Source organism: Pelophylax lessonae (genome assembly GCF_965119305.1).
Source record: "Pelophylax lessonae genome assembly, chromosome: 4".
NCBI lineage: Eukaryota > Metazoa > Chordata > Amphibia > Anura > Ranidae > Pelophylax > Pelophylax lessonae.
The window spans coordinates 75,894,473-75,919,304 of NC_138771.1; the positions used below are offsets into that span (position 1 = coordinate 75,894,473).

General features: G+C 43.4%; 1 protein-coding gene across 1 annotated transcript in view; it reads right to left on the reverse strand.

The window, feature by feature from the left end:
* Window positions 1–2,286: 2,286 nt before the first annotated feature.
* Window positions 2,287–24,832, reverse strand: part of FSD2 (fibronectin type III and SPRY domain containing 2) — a 79,322-nt gene continuing 56,776 nt past the window's right edge. The window contains exons 10-13 of the mRNA XM_082254030.1: window positions 24,397–24,530; window positions 20,264–20,393; window positions 16,105–16,281; window positions 2,287–2,698 (exon numbers count right to left, since the gene is read on the reverse strand). Coding sequence (XP_082110156.1) covers window positions 2,446–2,698; window positions 16,105–16,281; window positions 20,264–20,393; window positions 24,397–24,530 — 694 coding nt within the window. The 3' untranslated portion in view covers window positions 2,287–2,445. The remainder of the gene's footprint in view (window positions 2,699–16,104; window positions 16,282–20,263; window positions 20,394–24,396; window positions 24,531–24,832) is intronic.

A 24,832-nucleotide genomic window follows, 5' to 3' on the forward strand; every position in this document is an offset into this window, starting at 1 on the left:
TATTTAAACTGAGAATAAATTACACACAGGTAGACTCCATTTACTAATTAGGTGACTTCTGAAGGCAATTGGTTCCACTAGATTTTAGTTAGGTGTATCAGAGTAAAAGGGGCCACACTTTTCAGATATTTATTTGTAAAACATTTGGAAAACCATTTATTATTTTCCACTTTGTGATGGTCTATCACATAAAATCCCAATAAAATACATTTACATTTTTGGTTGTAACATGATAAAATGTGGAAAATGTCAAGGGATGTGAATACTTTTTAAAGGCACTGTATGTATTTTTAACTCTAGTAATGTCCCTTCTATTGCTCTCAGCCTCCTCTAAATCTTCAAATACCTTTTTTTCTTTTGCTGCTGTGATTTAACTTCAGGCTCTTTTACTCTGGGGACTGGGGTGGTTGAGCTACAAATTTCTTACCCCCCGGCCACTCACCGGCATTCTCACATTACACCCTGATAGGGCGGTACACATGCCACAGCCTACAAGGTCTGCAGAGATTGACAGATGACACCAACTGTCAACTCGCCCATTGAGATTAATGGGACCCCCGCAACTGCGAGCTAAATGCTTGGCTGCACAGTTGCAGCGTGGCCCCACAATGTAAAATTGCCATTAGGCAATTAAAGATTAAGTACAAAGAAGAAAAAAAAGCAGGCAGCAGTAGCGCCTCCTGAACACCTGCCAGCCACCGCTATACTGCCCTCTGAAAAGTGATCCACATCAGCTTGCTGCCTGCCTAAAAAGCCTTTTCTGTTTGAAGGTGGCTACATTCATTCTCAAGGAACCCTCTGTATGTAGGAATGGAGCCACCCTCTCTTGCTCGTTCCCAAGACGGACTAGGCACTATGAGATTTGTAGTCTGCATAGAGTATATGACCGCAACTAATGGGCACTGCTCCTTCCAAACAAAGTGAGGGGCAAAAGGAGGAAAGGAGTAAGGGGAAAAGGAGTTAGGGGGTCTCCTTGTCCACACATGCCATGCATTTCGCCCATTGGGCCTCTTGCAGACTATTCCGGCCAATAGAGCAATTATATAGTTTTTATTATATATCCTTGTATATTTATGTATTATGCTGCTGTTAGGCCATTTGTATTAATAAAGTTCATATAATTTTATATTATATTTTTTGCTATTTTGTTTTTGTTGTTTTCTTTTTACATCATTGGGTATCGCATAGTCCCGTTTCCCCATTGTTTTCCCCATGTGGATTCGGGAAAAAGGAGAGGTTTGGGAGCTCAGAGATGGTGTTACAAAGAGGCAGAAAAACACAGTAAGAAACTATTCCATGAAAAGTAGATTACAGGGCTATTAAAGAGGAAGTAAACCCTCCTCTGACACTTTTACCTATAGGTAAGCCTATGATAAAGCTTACCTATAGGTACTGTAAATATCTCCTAAACATGTACCGTTTAGGAGATATTTACCTTACATGCCGCCAGTGACGTCACTGGCGCATGCGCTCTGAAGGAACGGCCGATGGTGCCGTTTCTTCAGAGACCCGTGCCGTGACTGTCGGCTCCCGCACGCCCGGAAGACGGGCGACTGGACATGTCGCCCGTCATAGAGGTGAGCGGACGTCACGACGGGGGCTCGTTCTAAGGTAAGTATTTCATAATGAGCTAGTATACGATGCATACTAGCTCATTATGTGTTTATCTTTCAGGGTGTAAAAAAAAATAAATAAATTTTAGCGGAGTTTACAACCTCTTTAAAGTGGAACTTCACTCTGTCAATCAACATTGACTAATTGTATCCATATGCTGCTAGCATTAGTAAATATATTATATTTACTTGTTTTATGGTTTTTTTTTTGTACATTTCTTCAGTTACTTCCTGGTTTCCAGGCCTAGGCAAATGATGTCATACATCCCATAAGTCTTCAGGAGGGGTTTTCTCAGCTAAGTACACTTTCCTGCCTTCATCCCTGAACTAAGGGCAGATGGATACTAGAAAGTAAATGATACATAAATCATCTGCCCTTACTGAAGATGGCCATGGCCAGAATTGATAAGGGGTGTTTTTCAAAGTGATTTCTCAGAAAAATAAAGCATGGATGGATGGATGGATGATTTTGCTTTAAATAATAAAAATGAATTAAATAGCGTTTTTGGTTTGTGGTGCTCAGATGCAGCGAAATTCCGCTTTTCTAAGTAGTGGATGTGAATGGATTATTTTTGCAGAATAAGGATAGGATTTGATTTAATTTTAATAGTAATAAAAGTAGTATAAAATAAGACTAAATAAAACTCAAGTTTTCAAACTTGTATACATTTATTTTTACAACAGTGCACTTTTCTCAGTGAGTTTAGTATTCGATCTACATAGAGAAGGAGATGGAAACTTCTCCATTTCCTTTTTTAGCCTCATTGCTGTATATACATCATTTTCTGGAATCTGGGAGAAATTAGTTTATATCAATCATTATAAACTCTTCTTAAGACAAAATCAGTGAATGAGGTGCTGGAATACCATTATGTATCTTCAATCGTCCTCGTTTTTCCAGAGCAAAACATGGATGTACTAGATGCTGAAAATTGCATTCAAACGTATATAAGTGCTGGTGAATGTTCATATTGAAAAAGGATAACATGTCGCAGTCATAGTCAAGCAGGATTCCAATTCTTGTCAGTGGTATTGTTATCCGAATGTCTGGGGACACTCCACAGTGCAGGAACTCGTATCTGTGCCTGTTGAGAAATATTTCAAATCCATAAAATGTAAAACAAAAAAAAAGTTTATAACTATTGGCTAAACATTTTGAATTAAAAGCTGCAGTAATTGATACAGTAATGCAGTCATTACATTTAACCACTCAAAGACCAGGCCTATTTCTGACATTTGTTGCTTAAAAGTTAAAATCAGTATTTTTTTGCTAGAAAATTACTTAGAACCGTCAAATGTTATATATATATATATATATATATATATATATATATATTTAGCAGAGATTCTGGAGAATAAAATGGTGGTCATTGCACTATTTTATGTCACACAGTAATTGTGCAGCGGCCTTTCGAACACAATTTAAAAAAAGTTAGACCAATTTTTGTTGTACAATGTGAAAGATGATGTCACGCCGAGTAAAAAGATACCTAACATGTTATGCTTTAAAATTGCACGCACTCATGCAATGGTGACAAACTACGGTATTTAAAAATCTCCATAGGTGACGTTTTAACATTTTTTAACAGTTACCAGTATAGAGTTGCAGCGGAGGTCTTTTGCTAGAATTTTTGCTCTCGGTCTGACGTTCGCGGCGATACCTTACACGTGTGATTTGAACACTGTTTACTTTTACGGGCACGACTTATGTATGCGTTTTTTAATTTATTTTATTTTTTTTATTTTTACACTGTCTCTTTAAAAGAAAAAAAAATCTGATCACTTTTATTGCTGTCACATGGAATGTAAACATCACTTGTGACAGTAATAGGCAGTGACAGGTACTCTTTATGGAGGGATCGGGGGTCTAAAAGACCCCAAACCCCTCCTCTGCACTTCAAAGTATTCAAAACACCAAAATCAGCGTTTTTTTTTTTTTAAATTGGAGCCATTGGCGGCCGAGTAAACCGGAAGTGATGTTGTGACTTCGCTTCCGAGTTACTACATGGGAGACCCGATTGAAGCCCATTCCAGTCAGATGGGAGACCCAGGCAGAGCAGTGGAAGGCAGCGGGGGGGGGGGGGATGTGACACTTGTAATAACGGCCGAGGGGCTGCTTCGCCGCATCAATTCTTATCACATGCAAGCCGACCGTCCACTCTAAAAAACGGTACTGGGGTGATGCCTTTAGCTGCAGGCAACACCCTGGAACAACCCCTTCTTCAAAATGGAGTACAGGTACGTGATTTTGCAGTAAATGGTTGAACTGAATTTGTCTTGAGAATTATTCTCTTCCTTTATGCTGCAGAGCCCTACTTGCTTCTGTTTTAAAGGGACTGATGTACAATGTAGTTCCTGCCAGGGAGATCGCTGAAAGGGAATGCTTAGTTTGCTATAATCACATGAATGCTGTAATAACAAATTATGAACCCACTGACATTTTCCTAAAGGTATGTAGCCAGGTGCTTAGCTAAGAATGGAGAGTGGGAGAAACACTGGCTGCAGCTGCTCTCTGTAGTTGCTGCCCTGTGGTGCAGAACTGGTTAACCACTATATCAGCAAGAGGAGGGAGCTGCTGAGCAGGAAGAGATCAATTGACTGAGGGGATAGATCTGTATTTTCTCAGGCTGTACAGGGCACAGCTTCCTCCTGCTGTGAGGAAGACCTGAGAGTGCAAATCACTGTCCCATGTGCACCATCATGCTGCACTGGCCTGATACAGAGCACTGAGTTTGGGGGTGCGGACAGCCAGAATCACCTGGGTGCAGAACAGTGAGTGGACTAATCGTTGTGTGGGACCAGATGGTGAGCTGCAGTATCATTGGGACTGGTATGCTGCTGTGGGGATTTATTATCTGCTGCTAGAAAAAGACTGAATTATTTAGGCACTGACCATTTAGCCATCTAGAAGCTATACTGCCTGCCTGGTGGGACTGGGGCTATTCTCATGTGCACCAACAGTACAACTGGGTCCCAATGTTAGTCAGCTGAAGAATTAGGCCCAAAGACTGTCCCTTTACAGCTGATATGCAGATACCTTCACTTATTGCTTATGCTGAGAGGAACCTCTCAGGGGACATTGCACCATATCCTAGCCCATTTCTTAGTCTAGAATGCACTCTAAACTAGGTTTAGTATTTGTAGTCTTCACATTGTAATTAATGCTTATATACGCTGTTTATTGCTGACTTTGCTGGTTCATAAATGAATCCCAGTCTATTGGTAGAGAACTCTATTCTAAGTCACCTAGAAATAGTGATTATACTGTCTTGCAGATTGTGTCTGAACCTACCTTCTGTGTGCCTATTTATGCTCTAACTACATTTATTCTAACTTGTACCAATACTCTGCTGTAATTTATCACTAAGTGGTCTTGTGCTGGTGCTAATTCACAGCCAAGTTAAAGGTAACTATACTCGTGTTCTAAAGTTCTAAGTGCTTGCAGTAACTTATTCAAGTAGGTGTGTCAGAGGGACTGAGGTTGTGCTTGGAGTCAAGGCAAAGAACAGAGAACCCAAAATACCAAGTGGCTCCTGTGGGGAGGTAGCGGTATAGGTAAAATGATGAGAGAAATACAGAGACTTCCATTGATGGCCACTCCTTGTGAAAATCCTGGCTGCCTGAAAGTCATCCTGATCCCCTTGCTTCAATATTTTGAGTCATAGATTTAGAACAAGAATCCAGATCCAGACATCTGACTTTTTGTGCCTGCAAGCACCTTTTGGGTCACTGGCTAAGAAAGTACTGAAGCCAGAGGGTCAGCATCCAGCCAATAGATGTAGACCATCAATGGAAGCAGATGTATTTTTTTCTTGAAGAGTTTACTTATTGCAAGGATATATTTTCTGGTGTGCCCCTGGCTAGGGATGCAACATGCTGTGCAAATTAGAATAGTTCACATTAAAGTGGCACTAAAAAGAAAAAATTAAAAAAGCCTCTTCTTTTGCTCTCAGCCTTCTCCAAATGTCCAAGTTTCTTTTATTTTTGCTCTGAGAGTGATCTCTTAGAGCAGGGGTCTCCAAACTTTCAAAACAAAGAGCCAGTATACTGCCCATCAAATTTTAAGGGGTCCGCACTGTGGCATGTTTTGTCGGTAAACAATGCCACGGGAGGTTGGCAACCCTGGGCTGTATTTTCCAGCAAAAACTCCACCACACTAACCTACTTGTTGAATGGACCACCACTGTGCACTGCCAGCAAAGCGGGATCCAGCATCCCCTAAGCTTTGTGTCTTATGATCATATTGTATTACCCAGGAACATGATCCAAAGCATCCTACTATCACATAGTTTCATAGTTAGTGAGGTTGAAAAAAGACATCAGTCCATCCAGTTCAACCTATGGAGGTGTGTTGTGTGTGTTTGCTGTTAACCGTACATTGTGTACCCCTGTATGTTGTGGTCTTTAACCACTTTAGCCCCGCTCACATTGCTGCTACTGCGGCAATGTGGCTCAATCCCATCCAGCCACGTAGACCTACGTCGCTGGACTCCTCTCCTTGTGGGCGGCGCGCGCGCGCTGCCGGAGGCTCGCTCCCCCTGTTTTCAGTCACAGCGGGAGTCGGGCCAGGGGAGGAGCGGCGGTGATCACCGCCACTCTTCCCCGATCGTCGGGGAATCGAGTGTGGAGATCCGCCTGCTTGTGTAAACAGAGCGGGCGGATCTCCTAAGTGACAGGCAGGGTCAGATTGCAGGGTTCAGCATAGCTGAACCTGCGATCTGTCCTTGTGTCACATAGTCCCCTCCCCCCACACACGTCAGTAAACACCAGGCATACATTAACCCCTTGATCACAATAAAAATTAACCCCTTCCCTGCCAGTGTCATTTTTACAGTAACATGCGTTATGTGCATATTTATAGCAGTGATTACTGTGGTAATGTCACTGGTACCCCCAAAAGTGTCAAAAATGTCAGTCAAGGGTCCGATCTGTCCGCCGCAATGTCGCAGTCCCGCAAAAAAAAAAAATCGCAGATTGCCGCCATTACTCCTTAAAAAAAAACCCAGCAAAAATTACATAAATCTTTCCCTTAGATAGTAAACGCAATAACTTTTGCACAAACCAATCAAAATACGCTTATTGCGATTTTTCTTACCAAACATAGGTAGCAGAAAACAAATTGGCCAAAAATTTTAAAAAATTTTGATTTTTACATTTTTGGGGGGGGGGGGGGGGATTTAATATAAAAAAATGTGAAAAATATTGTTATTTTTTTCAAAATTTACGCTATTTCTTTGTTTATAGAGCAAAAAGTAAAAATCGCACAGGGAATCAAATACCACCAAAAGAAAACTCTGTTTGTGGGAAAAAAAGGACGTAAATTTCGTTTGGGTACGGCGTTGCACGACCGTGGAATTGTCAGTTAAATTCGCACAGTGCCGAATCACAAAAAGTGGCCCAGACGTAAGACAGAAAAATCCTCCGGTGGTAAAGTGGTTAAAGCGGTATTAAACTCAAAACCAAAAATGTAATACAGGTATATTGCGGCTGACCTCTCATTAGATGTGGTGGCTGCATTCGTTTTCTTTTTTTTATTACTTTTTTTTTCATTTGTTCCCTTCTATTTTTACCTGTGATCAGTAACACATCTCCTGTAATAGAGCGCCTCTACTGTGGATGAAAGAGCACATGGGCACCTCTTGGGGGGGGGGGGGGGGGTTGTTAGATGAACTAGCAAATTTAGATACAATAATAAATTGAAGGCGAACCTCAGCTAACACTTTACAATAAGGACTGGTAAGCTGCAATATAAGAAATGTTTTCTTTTGGGTTTAATACCGCTTTAACATTGATGGGAGAGGCCAGGGGTGTTTCAGATCTGAGGACTGGTCTGATATCTTCCAGTGCTGAGAGTCTGTTGTTAGGAAGGCCTGATCTACATCCTGCTGTATCAAGGTTGCCAACTGTCAGTAAATTTACTGACAGTTTGTAAAAATCAGTTACTTTTACAACTGTTCGTAAATATCGGGAGGGGGGGGGTGATAATTTGTCACACATGTCAGTAAGCACCAGGCATACATTAACCCCTCCCTCTCCAATAAAATGAACCCCTTCCCTACCAGTGTCATTTTTATAGTAACAGTGCATATTTATAGCACTGATTACTGTAGTAATGTCACTGGTACCCCAAAAGTGTCAAAAATGTCAGTCAAGGGTCCGATCTGTCCGCCGCAATGTCGCAGTCCCGCAAAAAAAATCGCAGATCGCCGCCATTACTCGTTAAAAAAGAACACCAAAAATAATAGAAATCTTTCCCTTAGTTAGTAAACGCAATAACTTTTGCGCAAACCAATCAATCGCTTATTGCGATTTTTTTTTACCAAAAATATGTAGGAGAAAACAAATTGGCCAAAAATGATAAAAAATTTAGATTTTTACATTTTTTTGGGGGGGAATTTCATATAAAAAAATGTGAAAAATATTGTTATTTTTTCAAAATGTTCGCTATTTTTTTGTTTATAGCGCAAAAAGTAAAAATCGCACAGGTGATCAAATACCACCAAAAGAAAGCTCTGTTTGTGGGAAAAAAAGGCGTAAATTTCGTTTGGGTACAGCGTCGCCCAAACGCGCAATTGTCAGTTAAAGTCGTACAGTGCCGAATCGCAAAAAGTGGCCTGGACGTAAGACAGCAAAATCCTCCAATGGTAAAGTGGTTAATAATTTTTTGAAAGTATCGATGCTCCCTGCTGACACGACTGCTTGTGGAAGAGAATTCCACATCCTTACTGCTCTGACAGTAAATAACCCCTTATGTATTTTAAGGTTAAACCGGTTTTCCTCTAGTTTTAGTGAGTGGCCACGTGTCTTATTGTATTCCCTTTCTCTGAAAAGTTTGTTCCTTATGCTAGGGTTATCACCAGTACAGTATTTGTACATTGATATCATATCCCCCCTCAATCGTCTCTTCTCCAGAGAGAACAAGTTAAATTCTCACTTATATTACCTATCTCTGACTTGTATAGAAATACTAAGCAATCGAAATTTCAGAGGGATCTCATGGATTGGTCCAAGGGCGAGATCTTTGATCTTAGTGGGTGGAATAGGAGGAGTCGATCTAGACGGAGAAATAATACGAATAGGAGTAGGTCCAATACAAGGTCTGGCCACTCTGGTAGTGATGATGAGGAGGATAGATCTGTCCGTTTTTTAGGGCAGGAGACCCTGGAGGAAGGCGACTTACCACCTCCGCCGAAAGGAATCCTGAAAACGAACAATACAACCCTAAAAAAAGGCGGAAAAGGACGAGGAAGCGTAGAGATGGGAGCTCAGCGGGAAACCAGGGCACGGACCAAGAAAACCTAAAGGTAATTGTGCCTGATACTGACCTGGCCCCACCCTCGGAGGCCATGATTCATAATGATTGTAAAGTCGTTAACTTGTCCAATTTCCCTCTGGGTGACTCCCATGTCTCGCTTTTACAGAAGGGATTATCTTTCTCTCCCACCTCCAGAATGGACCATTTTGAAGTCTATAAGGATATTTGCTTATTCCTTAGAAAGGTCTACCTCTCCTCACTGTTTTCACATAAACATGATGGAGCGGCTACTAATCTTCAGTTACTTATATGCTTCCTTGATGTACCTCAGCTATGCCAAGACCTGGCTGAGGTACATCGATGACATATTGGTTTTATGGACTGGCTCTAGAGGTGACCTGGAGGAGTTCATTTCTGAACTCAACTCCAATCCCAGGAACATTAGGTTAACGTATACGGCGGATATTTCTGAAATTTCCTTTCTGGATCTTAAAATTAAGATTGATCAAGGTCGATTATCGACCTCTACATTTAGAAAGGAGACTGCCGCGAATACCTTATTACGGGCAGACAGTTACCATCCTAAGTCCCTGATCCGTGGGATCCCCGTAGGGCAGTTCATCCGAGTCAGGCGTAACTGCTCAGATCCTGGTGAGTATCAACAGGAGGCCGCTAAATTATATTCCAGATTCCGCGAAAGAGGCTATCCTAACAGAATATTAAGACGAGCCAAAAGATTAGCAGGAAAACGTACTTGCCAAGAAATTCTCAACTCCACCCATAAACGACAATCTGAACAGAACAATCACCCAAGATTGATTACAAAATTTGGTGGCCAATGGCATGAGGTAAAAAACATTCTAGAAAATCATTGGCACATCCTGCGGAGGGCTGAGAAAATAGGTGATATCGTAGGACCAAGGCCCCTAATGGTGGCCAAAAGAGCAAGTAATCTGGGTGACCATCTGGTTCATTCCGAGTTCAAAAAGAAAACCAGACACTCGTGGCTCACAGACCTTCCCCCACTCACGGGGATGTTTCCTTGTGGCCATTGTGGCATATGTGGGTTTGTTGAAAAAACTAACATCTTCACAAACTCGGCGAGGACCAGAACCTTCCTCATCCAGCGTTTCATCAATTGCGGGACAACCCGAGTCCTCTACTCTATGGAATGCCCCTGTAAAAAATTCTATGTGGGCAAAATGAAGAGGCAGCTCCGGGTTAGAATTAATGAGCACCTTAAAAGCATTAGACTCAAGGAAGATACACCCCTGGCACTTCACTTTGAGGAGCGACATAATGGGAATCCTAAAGGCCTAAAAGTTAAAGGCTTTTTCGCACTTGACCTCCCCCCAAGGCGGGGAGATTTTGAGAAAGTCCTCCTTCAAAGGGAAAAGGCCTGGATCTTCCGCCTTGGTACTCTTGTTCCCAGTGGCCTTAACACTGAGTGTAGTTTAAAAGTGTTCCTTGATCAAAAATAGCTCGTCCCACTACATATCCCCAAACTTTTAATTTTCACCCTCTGTTCTTTCTCCACCCTATTGCTATTAAGATCTTATGCACAGTATCTCTATACTTTACACTTTGTATAAGTGCCATCATTTGGGATATATCTCTTCCCCTCCCAGTTTTGGAGTAAGTAACTATCCTTCTCCACATCTGCTCCACAATTATTAGAAGGATTTCTAGTTGATATTTATTAATATTTTTATCAGGTAGCTGTAAGGGGTTAAAAATATTCCCAGTGAAGTACTCTTACTCCATGGCATAATACCTATGTGATATTAAATAAACTTCTCCCCCCCCCCCCCCCCCAGTTCATCTACTCTTTTTGATCTCCTAATGCTCATGCCATTTTTTGGATTTAGGCATTTCCTCCACTAGAATATTTGCCCTTCATTTGTTCAATGATCAGTGATAATGTAGATTTCTTATGCTGTAATCTTATTTGAAGGTCATTATATTATGGATACATCACTGCATTTAATTATATACCATATATATCTCTCTCTTTAGATATATGATTTGATGCTGTGTGTTTATTGTATTTAATATTGTGTCTCTCTATGTCGAGTCCTCCTGTATCCACTAGGGGTCCTTTATCTCTGAACGACACATCTGATGGAAGCCATATGGCCTTTGACCAATCGGCTCCTGAGCTTCTGGTACTTAAGGACTGACGTGCCCGACGCAAACTACGTCCTGAAGAAGCATGCTGCGTCACGCGAAACGCGTCAACGTCACACGCTGCCACGCCACCGGCTCCGCCCACCACCCGGACCTTCACACTGCAACTGCGGACTACTCCAACCAATGCCGGCTCTTTGGCACTAAAACCCACGCTGACCACTGCAAGCTCCCACATCTCTGTCGGCCCCCCGGCTCACCTCCACCTCTAGGAAGCTGTTTTTGGCATCACGGCTGGATCGACACTTGATGGTCCTTGACTGCCCGAATTACCGGTATGTGGAAAACAAACCCACAAGTACGTTACTGCCAATAGTCAGCTATTCAGCTTGCAAAAACTTATGTTTGCTACAGCATTATCTGCTACACTGCTTCCAGCTGCTTGCTACATCTATCTCAAGTCCCAGTACCTACGTCCTGAGCAAACTTTTGATTAAATATCACTCACTTTGGACTCACTTACCCACTGTTAGAGTTGATGTTTTAACTTCCTGATGCACTGACCGGACAGGGACTTGGATTTGAAGAAGCTAACCTACTTACCTATATGCTAGCTAACCTGCATTTATGCTGTTGTTCTTCACTTGCTACTTTTTTGCTTTGCTGGACTTTTGCTGCTACTGCTGTGCTTTTGCGGTGCTTCTGCCATTATTGCCTTCACAGGATCACACACCAGTGGTGGAGCCATAAATGGAACTCAATGCCCACATGCCAGAGTCATTAGTGGTCGAGCTTTAATCTGCATTACATGTCCACGGTGGGAGTGACTATAGCTCACAGAGCACTTTTTTGTGTGGGCTCCCCGTGCCCTGAAGCCTGCCTTACCTCAATCTATTCTGGCCACTGGACACATCTAACCTACTGCGGAGATTTCATCACACACTGGGAGCCCTTTGGAGTCCATACTCTATCTGGTCTCTCCGCATTTCTAGTGGCAGTCTTCAATTCATCTACCTGTTAGTGTGTTGGCGGGGTGGTGGGTGGAGCCTCAGTGGCGAACACAGTGTTCTCTATGAGATAGGACCCCTTTCACATGGTTTTACCTTTATGTCATTGAGCATATTACCAATCATGTTCTTTTGATGTTTTTGATGTTTTTTTGATGTTTATATGTTTTTGCCTCAATAAAGTACAGAATTTTACACACTTTACACCCTCGTTTGAGCCATATTTGCAATTTCTTCTTTTTACCTTTTTGCCTAATCTATGTCCCAGTTGCTTGGCTCACAGGTTATATACCGTTGGGTATTAGAGTGTTGTACTAAAATATATTTGTGTCACATCCTCATACCCCGACACTTGGGGTTTTGAGTTGATTTCCTGGTGTTCCCCCTTTTTACTTCCCCCTTTCCCTTGGTAATGTGACTTGTATAGGAGACCTGTGTTATGATGAAGAACCAGAATTTATCACTGTTATATGAATGACTTAGGGCTTGTATCACTATCAGCGGTCTCCTGTGTTTTTCCACACTGGATAAAATCACATCACTGCTAGGGGCAGAAAACAATTGCTTTTTTTATGTGCCCTGTTCAAGCCACATGCTGGTTTGATGTGAAGTGCGATGAGCTGTGGAAACACGCAGTATGTCTTCATTTTTCTGCAGCACACTAGATGGCACCACATGTCACCTTACAGCAGCGCAATGCACCACATTGCTGTGCAGTGATGTGAATGAAGTGTGACATTTCAAATCCATTTAGGAAAAAAAGTAAGCAGTGCGATGAGCTGAAATGCACATTACACTTCTCCCTGCCGGTGTTAGCACTGTCTATAGTCTGCACAGTAAAGTGCTGCGTTTTAACATGCGTTCTAGTGTTAAAGGATAAGTTCACCTTTTTAAAAAAAATAATAAATGCACATCTTTTTTGCAAGTAAAAAAAATGTGCATTTATTATTTTTATTGGGAGCTGCCTGGAAAGCATTGCACCCACGACCAGCAGATCATGGGTGCAATGTAGTGCTCTTGCAATCTCTGTGTGCAAGCTGTCGGCCCTGTACATTTACAGCCAAACAGTTACACACTGGCAGGAGTCCATTGCTAATGCTAGTCCATAACTACAAGCCGACAGCCTGTCACAACGGGAAGCCTGGGGGGGGGGGGGGATGGGTTGGGCTGGTGGATTTCTAACATGTTATACATCCTCATTATGGTTGCAAAAATGTGAAATTATTCTTTAACCACTTGCCGACCAGCGGCAAGGACAGCTCTGTTACGCAAGATGATTTACCTGTACGTAGTTTAGCAGTTAGTGGGCACGCTAGAGGGGGAGCCAATCAGCCTGTCGGGCGGACGCGATGTCCGCCGGGCACCTGCGATCGCTCCCCATGGAGACAGAACTGAGGTCTGCTGAAGTAAACACAGCGCACCACTGTTCTGTCAGTGATGAACACAGGAATCCCGTGTTCCTCTAATTTAGGAACACAGGTCCCTGTGTTCATCCAGTAAATACAACCCCCACACAGTTAGAAAGCACCCCATAGGCCAGTGATGGCGAACCTTGGCACCTCAGATGTTTTGGAACTATGTTTCCCATGATGCTCATGCACGCTGCAGTGTAGTTGAGCATCATGGGAAATGTAGTTCCCCAACACCTGGGGTGCCAAGAATCGCCATCACTGGCCTAGGCACACATTTAACCCTTTGATCGCCCCTGGTGTTAACCCCTTCCCTGCCAGTGTCATTAGTACAGTAACAGTGCATATTTTTAGCACTGATTACTGTATTAGTGTCACTGGTCCCCTCAAAATTGTCAGTTGGGTGTCAGATCTGTTCGCCGCAAAGTCGCGGTACCACTAAAAATTGCTGATCGCCGCCATTACTAGTAAATAAATAAATAAATAAATAAAAATGACATAAATCTTTCCCCTAGTTTGTAGACGCAATAACTTTTGCACATACCAATCAATATACACTTATTGGGATTTTTTTTTTTTTTTAAATATGTAGCAGAATAAATATTGGCCTAAATTGATGAAAAAATTAGATTTTTTAATTTTTTTTATTGGGAATGTTTTGTAGCAGAAAGTAAAAAATATTGTTTTTTTTTTTTTTTTTTTCAGAATTGTCGCTCTTTTTTTGTTTATAGCACAAAAAATAGAAATCGCACAGGTAATCAAATACCACCAAAAGAAAGCTCTATTTGTGGGAAAAATAGACATCAGTTTTAATTGGGTACAACGTCCGCGCAATTGTCCGTTAAATTAACGCAATGCCGAATCGCAAAAAATGACCTGGTCATTAAGGGGGTAAAACCTTCCAGTCCTTAAGTGGTTAAAGTAGCCTTAACATATGGCGTCAATATTTTCTGCTTTAAAGTGTATTTCCACATTTGCAGTAACATTTGAGATGCCCCCATTACATGATTGCTATGAGAATACCCACAAATAATTTGTAAAAAAAAAATTCTTTTTTACCTTTTTAGTTGTTTATACTGTATATAGGATGCTATAGGCAGCTTTTACTATTCAGAATAACGTGCAATGTGCAATTGGGAGACTGAGGGACAGTTTTTAGCCACCTGCCGACCGCTCACAGTGACTATACTGCGACCTGACGGTAGGTGCAGGCACGATCAGGTACATGGATATGATCGGCCTTTTTCTGGGTTTGAGGCCCACATGTGCCCGCCCCTGCCGACCCAATGCTGTGATTGGACACAGCACAAGTTTGGCAGCTGATTTCAACCAATGATTTTGTATTAAATATGCTGATGGCTGTGTCCAATCACACACAGAGTTCTGTGTTTACAAAAACACAGAACTCTGTGTACTGTGGACAGCGATCTGGCTGTTTCTTCTCCCTGAAAAGCAGGGAGAAAAAACAGCCAGATAGTAAACTAAAAGCAGCATACATTACACACAGTACACTTGTTAGGCACACAGCTTACCCCTTTATTGCCCCTAGATATTAACCCAGCCAATGTCATTAGTACAGTGTCAGTGTACCGTATTGTTACTGATCACTGTATTAGCGTCACTAGCAACAATAGTGTTAGTTAGTGCCAGTTTGCCCGCCACCCTATCACAGTCACCCTATAAGTCGCTGATCACTGCTGTTTTCAGTACAGCGTCTTAGCTGCAAAAATTCCTTTCCTTTTTTTTTTTCTCTTATCAAAGACATGAGGCAGAATACATTTTGGCCTAAATTTATGAAGATATTAAAAAAAAAAAATAATAATTGGATATGTTTTATAACAGAAAGTAGAAAATATTGTTTTGTTTTTACATTTTTGGTCTTTTTTCTGTTTATTTAACCACTAGCCGACCGGCCACCGCTTATATACTGCCGCAAAGTGGCGCTATTGTGTTGTTTCATTCAATAGCCACTAGATGGCGCCATCATGCCACCAGAGGCGCAATCGCACCGTGATTGGCTAGCAGCGATGTCAATCAATGGGCCACCTGCGATCATCCCTTGGAAAGGCAGAACAGCAATCTACCTATGTAAACAAGGCAAATAGCCGTTCTGCAAGGGGACAAGATGGAGATCTTGTGTTCCTGCTAAGCAGGAATCAGGATCTCTGTCTTACCCCAATCAATGCAACCACCCCACAGTTAGTAAGCCCCCCCCCCCCCCTAGGGGCACACTTAACCCTTTGATCAACCCTGATGTTAACCCTTTCCCTGCCAGTGTCATTAGTGCGGTTACAGTGCATTTTATTAGCACTGAACACTGTAATAATGTCACTGGTCGTCAAAAGTGACAGCTAGATGTCCGATTTGTCTGCTAAGTTGCAGTCCGGCTAAAAATCACTGATCGCTGCCATTACTAGTAAAATAAATATATACATGAATAAATAAAAATTCCATAAAATTATTGCATCGTTTGTAGAAGCGATAGCTCCCCAGTCCTCATCTTAACATTACATAGAAGGCAAAAGATAAGTAGGATTTTTCTGCATGTAAAAAGGTAAGCAGAAATGTAATTCATTAATTTATTTTCCAGTTATGCTACTGTATGTGAATGGGAACATGTAACAAAAAATAAAATCTGTATTGTCCCCAATTTGGCTGCAAAAGTGGAAATAGGCTTTGAGTTAATATTTTACCGTGTTCGTGTACAGATGTGCCTCAGACACCAGGAACTATTGTTTGCTCCAAGCATTCCACTTCTGTTTGTGTCTTCATAGGCAACTCCAAGCCTGTACTCTGTGTTCTCATCCACCTCCACCTCCCAGTAATGCTTTCCTTTGAAGGGTATGAGGGTCCCCAGGACAGCAATACATCTGCAAAGCAGAAAGAAAATTTTATTTTACTCATATATGTATACAGAGCTGAAATGTTCTGGCTAATGATACAGAAAACACTGAATATAACCATCATACCAACACATGAACATTGAAGACAGTTTTCAGAAAAGTCAATCAGTTTACCAGTTGGTGGAGTAGGTCGGGAATGTAGACCACAAGTAAGAAATTCATACAAATGTGGGACGAACATACAATGAGGGGAGAACATCCAATGTGGGGAGAACATCCAATGTGGGGAGAACATCCAATGTGGGGAGAACATCCAATATGGGGAGAACCTCCAATGTGGGGAGAACCTCCAATATGGGGAGAACCTCCAATGTGGGGAGAACCTCCAATGTGGGGAGAACATCCAATGTGGGGAGAACCTCCAATATGGGGAGAACATCCAATGTGGAAAGAACATCCAATGTGGGGAGAACATCCAATGTGGGGAGAACATCCAATGTCGGGAGAACATCCAATGTGGGAAGAACATCCAATGTGGGGAGAACATCCAATGAGGGGAGAACATCCAATGTGGGGAGAACATCCAATGTGGGGAGAACCTCCAATGTGGGGAGAACATCCAATGTGGGGAGAACCTCCAATATGGGGAGAACCTCCAATGTGGGAAGAACATCAAATGTGGGGAGAACCTCAAATATGGGGAGAACATCCAATGTGGGAAGAACCTCCAATGTGGGGAGAACCTCCAATGTGGGGAGAACCTCCAATGTGGGGAGAACCTCCAATGTGGGGAGAACATCCAATGTTGGAAGAACATCCAATGTGGGAAAAACATCTGTAGCACCCTACAGGTAGGTGCTAGGTAAATATATAGTGTGCCCTGTCTGCCTAACAGCAGGGCTGTGATTTGTTAGGTAGGGTGTCAGGAATTTCAGATGTGCCTGCTGAGGGGAGAAGTATCCCCACGGGCTCCTGTGAGAGGCTTCTCATAGGGCAGTGTGAGAAGCCCAATCAGGGGACACATCCCAGCTTGTAACTGCCCCAGAAGGTAGATTAGGCTGCAAAGGATTCTGGGAGTGGGTATAAGTTTGGGGGAAGTGCGTGACAGGGTGTCTTTGGTGGGAGCAGAGTCCCAGGAAGGAGAGTGCGGCTGTCTCTCCTACTGTCTGAAGAAGGTGGATGTCTCGCGGCGTCGCCTGAGTATCCAGAGAATGATGAATTGAGCTGAGGGGATCCGGTGTGCCGAGAGAGGGGTCCAGTCCCAGGAAAGCCTACACAGGTCATGAGTACTGAGGATTGCCCCTGGGGGTTCGCCTGAAGTGTTAGAGGGGACCAATCCGGGAGAGATTCTGGGATACAGTGTCAGCTAGCTGTAAAGGGGGTGCCTAGGTAGAGGACCCTGAAGTTGTAAAGGGGGTACCAGCAGTCTGAATTGTACAGAGAGTGTCAGTGAAGCGACAGTTACACAAAGTTCTACAAGATACTTCCTCAAGCTGTACCAAGCAGGGGACAGTATTTAGTGACTTCCACAGCACAGCAATGTCAGGAGTCTACAGCTCTCAGTCTTGGATCTACAGAACTATAAGTCGGGGATTCAACACTTCTTCGGTTACACAGAGAGTTCTAAGAGTCAGTGAGCATTGGCTGGCGCCGGCTGGCATCAAGGAAGCGCCAACGGGCATTAACAAAGTCCCACTTCAATTATCACACCCAGGGTCACAGCTCACATGGGCTGGAGAGAGTACCGGTTCTAATGGCAGATCCACATCAGGCCACAGGCCTGGAAACCTTGCTACACATCCAATGTGGGGAGAACATCCAATGTGGGGAGAACATCCAATGTGGGGAGGTTTCCAATGTGGGGGAACATCCAATGTGGGGAGAACATCCAATGTGGGGAGAACCTCCAATATGGGGAGAACATCCAATGTGGGGAGAACATCCAATGTGGGGAGGTTTCCAATGGGGGGAACATCCAATGTGGGGAGAACATCCAATGTGGGGAGAACCTCCAATATGGGGAGAACATCCAATGTGGGGAGAACCTCCAATATGGGGAGAACATCCAATGTGGGGAGAACCTCCAATATGGGGAGAACATCCAATGTGGGGAGAACATCCAATGTGGGGAGAACATCCAATGTGGGAAGAACATCCAATGTGGGGAGAATATACAAACGTAAAACAAATAGCATATAGGGCAGCAGTTCCCAACTTCGGTCCTTAAAGCTGAAGTTTAGTATTTTTTTTAAGAATACACCAAGAGTATGTGTATGGGTTTTTATCCTATTACCTGCAGGTGGCTGCTTCTGCTCAAAATCCTCTGTGTTATGTCCCTTTTAGAGCTGCCAGATACTGCCCTGAGTGGCTATCTTTCGGCGCTGTGAAGGTTAAAGTGATACTAACGTTTTTTTTTTTTTTCTTAAAAAATAACAAACATGTTATACTTAGACCCCGTTCACACTGGGGCGACCTGTCAGGCGGCCTGGTCGTCTGACAGGTCGCCGTAGGTCGCCTGCCATAGAGAAGCTGTGGACCCGTTCTAATAGGAGCGACACAAGTCGCTCCGACTTAGAAAAAGGGTCCGGAGCTTCTTTGGGGCGACCCGAAGTGACCTGCATAGACTTCAATGTTATGAAGTCCGTGCCCGCCGCTCCGAGGTCGCGGTGCGAGCAGCGCGCCACGACCTATGAGGTCGCCCCGGCAAGTCGGATCCCCCCAGTGTGAACGGGGCCTTACTTGCTCTGTGTAGTGGTTTTGCACAGAGTGGCCCGGATCCTCCTCTTCTGGGGTCCCTCTTCGCTGCTCCTGGCCCCTCCCTCCTGTTAAGTGCCCCCACAGCAAGCAGCTTGCTATGGGGGCACCCAAGCCGAAATTCCATGTATCCATTCAGATACAGAGCCACGGTTTAGCCCTGCCCTTCTCTCTTCTCATTGGCTAACTGACTTTTATTGACAGCAACAGGAGCCAATGGTATCTGAGAAAATCAGGAGGGAGAGTCCCGGATGGCTGAGGAACTCATGGACATCGCCGGACTGAGAGGGGGCTCAGGTAAGTATTAGGGGGGCTGCTTCAAACAGAAGGCTTTTTATTTTAAAGTGATTGTAAAGTCTATGGGGGCACCTGAGCCGAGCTGCAGCTCCGTGTGTCTATTCAGACACCGAGCTGTGGTTCCTTCCCGCCCCTCTCTCTCCTGATTGGCTAACTGACTTTGATTACCCGCCGCAGGAGCCAGTGGTGCCGCAGCAGACGTAAATTTTGTTTAGGTACAGCGTCGCACGACCGTGCAATTTTCCGTTAAATTAACGCAATGCCGAATCGCAAAATAAGGCCTGGTCAGGAAGGGGATAAAATCTTCCAGGGCTAAAGTGGTTAAAGAAGATTACCAGGTTTGCCACTTTTTACATACTTACATTGGTGCAGTATGGCGCCATCTAGTTGCTATTGCACAAATGACGTACAGGTAAGTGATTTTGCGCAATACAGCCGACCTGCCGCAGTAAATGTATGTTAGGTGGTTGGCAAGAGGGTTAGGTAAGGCCATCGCCAGGGGTTAGTGCATGCACCCTTGTCAATTTCTTTCAGGGGGTTGAATCTTGAAATCACCATGTCACTGTGAGTGGAATAAATGACGCTGATCCAGCAGGTTACTGGTCTTTTCTCCGGTGATGGTATAAAGACAGATTGTGGAAAAAGGTCTACAGAAGCTCTAATCACTTGGAAAAAAATCAAAAGCAATGGTACATGGCCTTTCCAACTAATTGTGCCACAAGAGTATTCAGATATGTAGACCTGAGTCTACCAATGAACAGTGGCAATAGTCTAAGTTAGCCCATGTGGAGAGAAGGTGAGATGTGCTACAGACTTTTGTCTTAGGACAAGACTCGGTGGTATCTGCAGGAAAGAAGATTATTGTCCAGTCTAGCTGGATTGGACACCTGTCACCTTGTGTCTATGGGTACCGTTATGGTGTGAAATATCTATTACTTTTTCACTTTCTATAAAGTACCTTGAGAAATTATTGCATTGATAAGGTAAATCCTCCAGACTTTCCTCCTCTTCACAAGAAATTGTGGATCCATTTTCAGAAATAGAGAGCAGTGGATGAGCAGTTTCTTCATTAAGATAGAAAAAGGTACCTAAACAGATTAGATGGGTTTAGGATCAGCTAAAACATTTCCCATTAAGCATGAAATTAGAAGTAGAAGAAAAGACTACCCAATTAATACCCGTTAAATGTTGCTTCCCAATACTGTGATACTCCCTGATATAGTTTCTAATAAGGCTTACAACACTTTGCAACTTTGGATGGGGATGACCTCGCTGCTCTATGGATTCAGCAATGTTGGTTATTATTTAACCGCTTGCCGACCGCCGCATGTACATATACTGCGGCGGTCAGCCCCAGCCAGGCAAAGTGACGTACCGGTACGTCATTAGCCTGTGAGCCAATAGGGGGCAAGCGCGCGCCGCCGGAGGCGCGCCACCGCCCCCGCTCGTTCACGGACACCTCCACGCGAGTGACCGGCGGACCCGATGTCCGCCGGTCACTCGCGATCGTCCGCTGTGAAGGGAGAAAGGCAGGCGGCTAATGTAAACAAAGCCGCCTGTCATTCTTCCCTGTGTAACAGCAGAGATCTAACGGTCCTGCTATGTAGGACCGTAGATCTCTGCTGTTACATGTAATGCCACATCCCTGCACAGTTAGAAACACGCCCCTAGGGACACACTTAACCCCTCCTTCTCCAATAAAGTTAACCCCTTCCCTGCCAGTGTCATTTTTACAGTAACAGTGCATATGTATAGCACTGATTACTGTAGTAATGTCACTGGTACCCCCAAAAGTATCAAAAATGTCAGTCAAGGGCCTGATCTGTCCGCTGCAATGTCGCAGTCCCGCAAAAAAAAAAAAACGCAGATCGCCACCATTACCCGTTAAAAAAAAAACAACAAAAATGACAGAAATCTTTCCCTTAGTTAGTAAACGCAATAACTTTTGCGCAAACCAATCAGCTTATTGTGATTTTTTTTACCAAACATGTGTAGCAGAAAACAAAAATGTTAAAAAATTTTGATTTTTAAATTTTTTTGGGGGAATTTCATATAAAAAAATGTGAAAAATATTGTTATTTTTGCAAAATTGTCGCTCTTTTTTTGTTTATAGCGCATGATCAAAAAATCGCACAGGTGATCAAATACCACCAAAAGAAAGCTCTATTTGTGGGAAAAAAAGGATGTCAAATTTGTTTTAGGTACAGCGTCGCACGACCCCGCAATTGTCCGTTAAAGTCACGCAGTGCCGATTCGCAAAATAGGGCCTGGTCAGGAAGGGGGTAAAATCTTCCGGGGCTTAAGTGGTTAAAACTTATTAAAACTTCCCGCCCTGTTAATTTTACCCTCTTTTCTGGTAAGCAACTTATTGTTGGGTTGGGATGATTGTTGTCAAGCAGCTAGCGGGGTGCAAGGCCCTTGTAGGTTAATGTGGGCACTAAAAAAGGTACTTGGTAGGGACCTGTCTGAGGTACGGATCCCAGATGTTCTAATGGAGGTATCTGCGGCTGGTTGTCCCTGAGTCGGTGGTGTTGCGGTTGGAGGCCTGTTTTAAGTAGGTCGCAGGTATTTTTCTTGTGAGTGATGCCTACTAGGACCTTGAGGCTCCAGTTATACTGTATTTACATTGCATTCACATATTTTTTTTTTGTTTTTTTAATACTTTGGTTAATAAAAGGCTGCTTTGGTCATTATTTCCAGCTGGTTATCCCAGTGATTATTAAGCCACTTGCTGACCGCCCCATGCAGATTTACTGTGGCAGGGCGGCTAAGCTGCGCATAATCAAGTACATGTACGTGATTATGTGCACGGAGTCTCGTGCACAGCGGGAGCCAGACTGCGGGAGGAACGGGCTTGATCGCCGCGGGCCTCCCGCGATCCGCGGGGAAACTGACAGAAGAGCCTGCTTTGTTTACATAGGCAGGCGGTTCTCCTGTCACACAGGCACAGTGAGATCGTGTGTCTCAGCTAAGCTGAAACACTGATTTCTGCCTTTCACATTGCCCCCCCCCCCCCACAGTTAGCAAGCACATTTAGGAGCACACTTAACCTCTTGATCACCCCCAGTGTTAACCCATTCCCTGCCAGTGTGATTTATACAGTAACAGTGCATATCTTTTAGCACTGATTACTGTACCCCAAAAAGTGTCAAAATGGCAGTTAGGGGTGCGATCTGTCCGCCGCAGTGTCGCAGTCCCGCTAAAAATCGCTGATCGCCGCCATTACTAATTAAAAAAATGTAATAAATAAAAAGTCCAAAAATCTATCCAGTAGTTTGTAAACGCTATGACTTTTGCGCAAACCAATCAAAATACGCTTTTTGGGATTTTTTTTTACCAAAAATATATAGCAGAATACAAATTGGCCTAAACTGATTTTTTTTATTTTTTTATTGTGAATGTTTTATAGCAGAATGTAAAAAATATTGTGTTTTTTTCAACATTGTCACTATTTTTGTCAAGAGCGCAAAATCTGAAAACCGCAGAGGTGATCAAATATCACTCCAGCGCCTCCTGGCTTGACCACTGTGATTGGCTGTCACGGCGGTCATGTCACCCCGAAAACTCCCAATCGGCAGAAGCGATCCGGAGCTTTCGGTTAGGCGTCGGTAACTGTGTCGGGAGCGGGTGCGCTCTCAGCACAGCAGTTTGGGCAGCAATTCACGCAAATATGCAGCCAATTGGCGCCAAGGTTTTAAAAAAATATATGTTTTTAAGGTTTAAGGTTGGAGTTAGCTCACACCAATACTCTACTAGTTTGTCCAACAATACCCTTTCCTTATATGTTTTTAAGGTAAATATGAAGTATTGCTTTGAAAAATATTATTCTTTTACAGGGCAGCAGATAGAATTAGACCCCATTCACACTAGCGCGACTTGTCAGGTGACTTGATCGCCTGACAAGTCGCGGTGGGTCGCCTGCCATTGATTAGCACAGGACCCGTTCTAATAGGAGCGACACAAGTCGCTCCGACTTAGAAAAAGGGTCCTGTACTACTTTGGGGCGACCTGGAGGCGACTTGCATTGACTTCAATTATATGAAGTCCGTGCATGTCGTGCCAAGGACGCGGGGGAACGCTTTGCACCGCGACTTCACAGGTCGCCCCAGCAAGTCGTGTCGCCCCTGTGTGAATGGGTGCTTATAGTTTCCAGGCTAAACTTAGCAGCTTGCAAAAAAAAAATATATAATAAAATGTGCAAATTCTGCGGTGTGTGTCAAAAAATAGACATAACAGAGGCAGCTAACTCATAAGTAGTAATACCAACTTACATCACAAATTACAAAGAGTAGCGCCAAAACCACAATATTAAAATAAATAATTGATAAGACACAAAAAAAGCGTAATCACATAGACAAAGTTGAACTGTTTTTTGATTATAGAAGGTGGGCAAAAGCTTCAATCTACAGATTGGAGACAGGAAGCGCTGGTTCACACTGGCGCGACGCTACTTTCAGGGGTGACCTCCGAGAGCGGCCACCACAGACTTCATAACATTGAAGTCTATGGCGGTCGCCTCCTGGTCGCCCCAAAGAAGCTCCGGACCCTTTTTCTAGGTCGGAGCGACTTGTGTCGCTCCTATTAGAACGGGTCCGTAGCTTCCCTATGGGAGGCGACCTGCGGCGACCTGTGAGGCGACCAGGTCGCCTCACAGGTCGCCCCAGTGTGAACCGGGGCGAATGCATTTAAATGTTAATCAGCAAAACAAAGATGTTATATAAATATAAAAATATATAAAATATCAATTTAAGAAAAGGTACCTTTAAAAATGATAAAAGAAAGTCGCCCACAAACAATTATAATGTTTCCTAAGGATTTTATGTTTTACGGCTAAGAGATGAAAGTTTACCCCCTAACAGTGAAAATACGTGCGTCAGTGCGTGGCGATCATAATGCGTCATTGAATAACTTTAGAAATGAGGTCATGTGTGTCTCGTGTTTGGTGCCTCATTGTTGGCTGATTTCTCTGATCGGGTCACTGGGAAGTTGTAAATGGTTTCTATGGTATTCCTACACAATGTATATGACAAGGTTAGCAGAGATGAATGGGTAACAATGGCATACAATGTCCTCCTCCTGCACACTGAATACCTGTAGTATGAATAGGAATGGACTTGCTGCTCTCGCTCGGCCCCCCCACATTCACAGCTCTGACACTGATGTGATACGTCTCCCTCGGCTCCAGCTGGATGAGGGATTCACAGATGGGAATTCCAACAATACACCTGTTAAAAGACATTGTGAATTATAAGCGGCACGCACGTGCGCGGCTGACAGCCAAAGTAACAGTTCTTTTATCACTAAGGGCGCTTTATTCAATTAACAGCTTTTCCGTGGAAATTGAAGACTAATTCGGTGTGATTTAAAAATATAAATGTTCAGCCTCCGTATAAATATCTAGCACAGCTGTAATCTGAGAATATAATGCTTTTCCCCCTCCTTCACCATCTTTAACTTATTTCTGCTTTCTTTACTATCCCACATTACAATAGTAAAGCTCTTTACATTATATTTATTGTAGCACCCT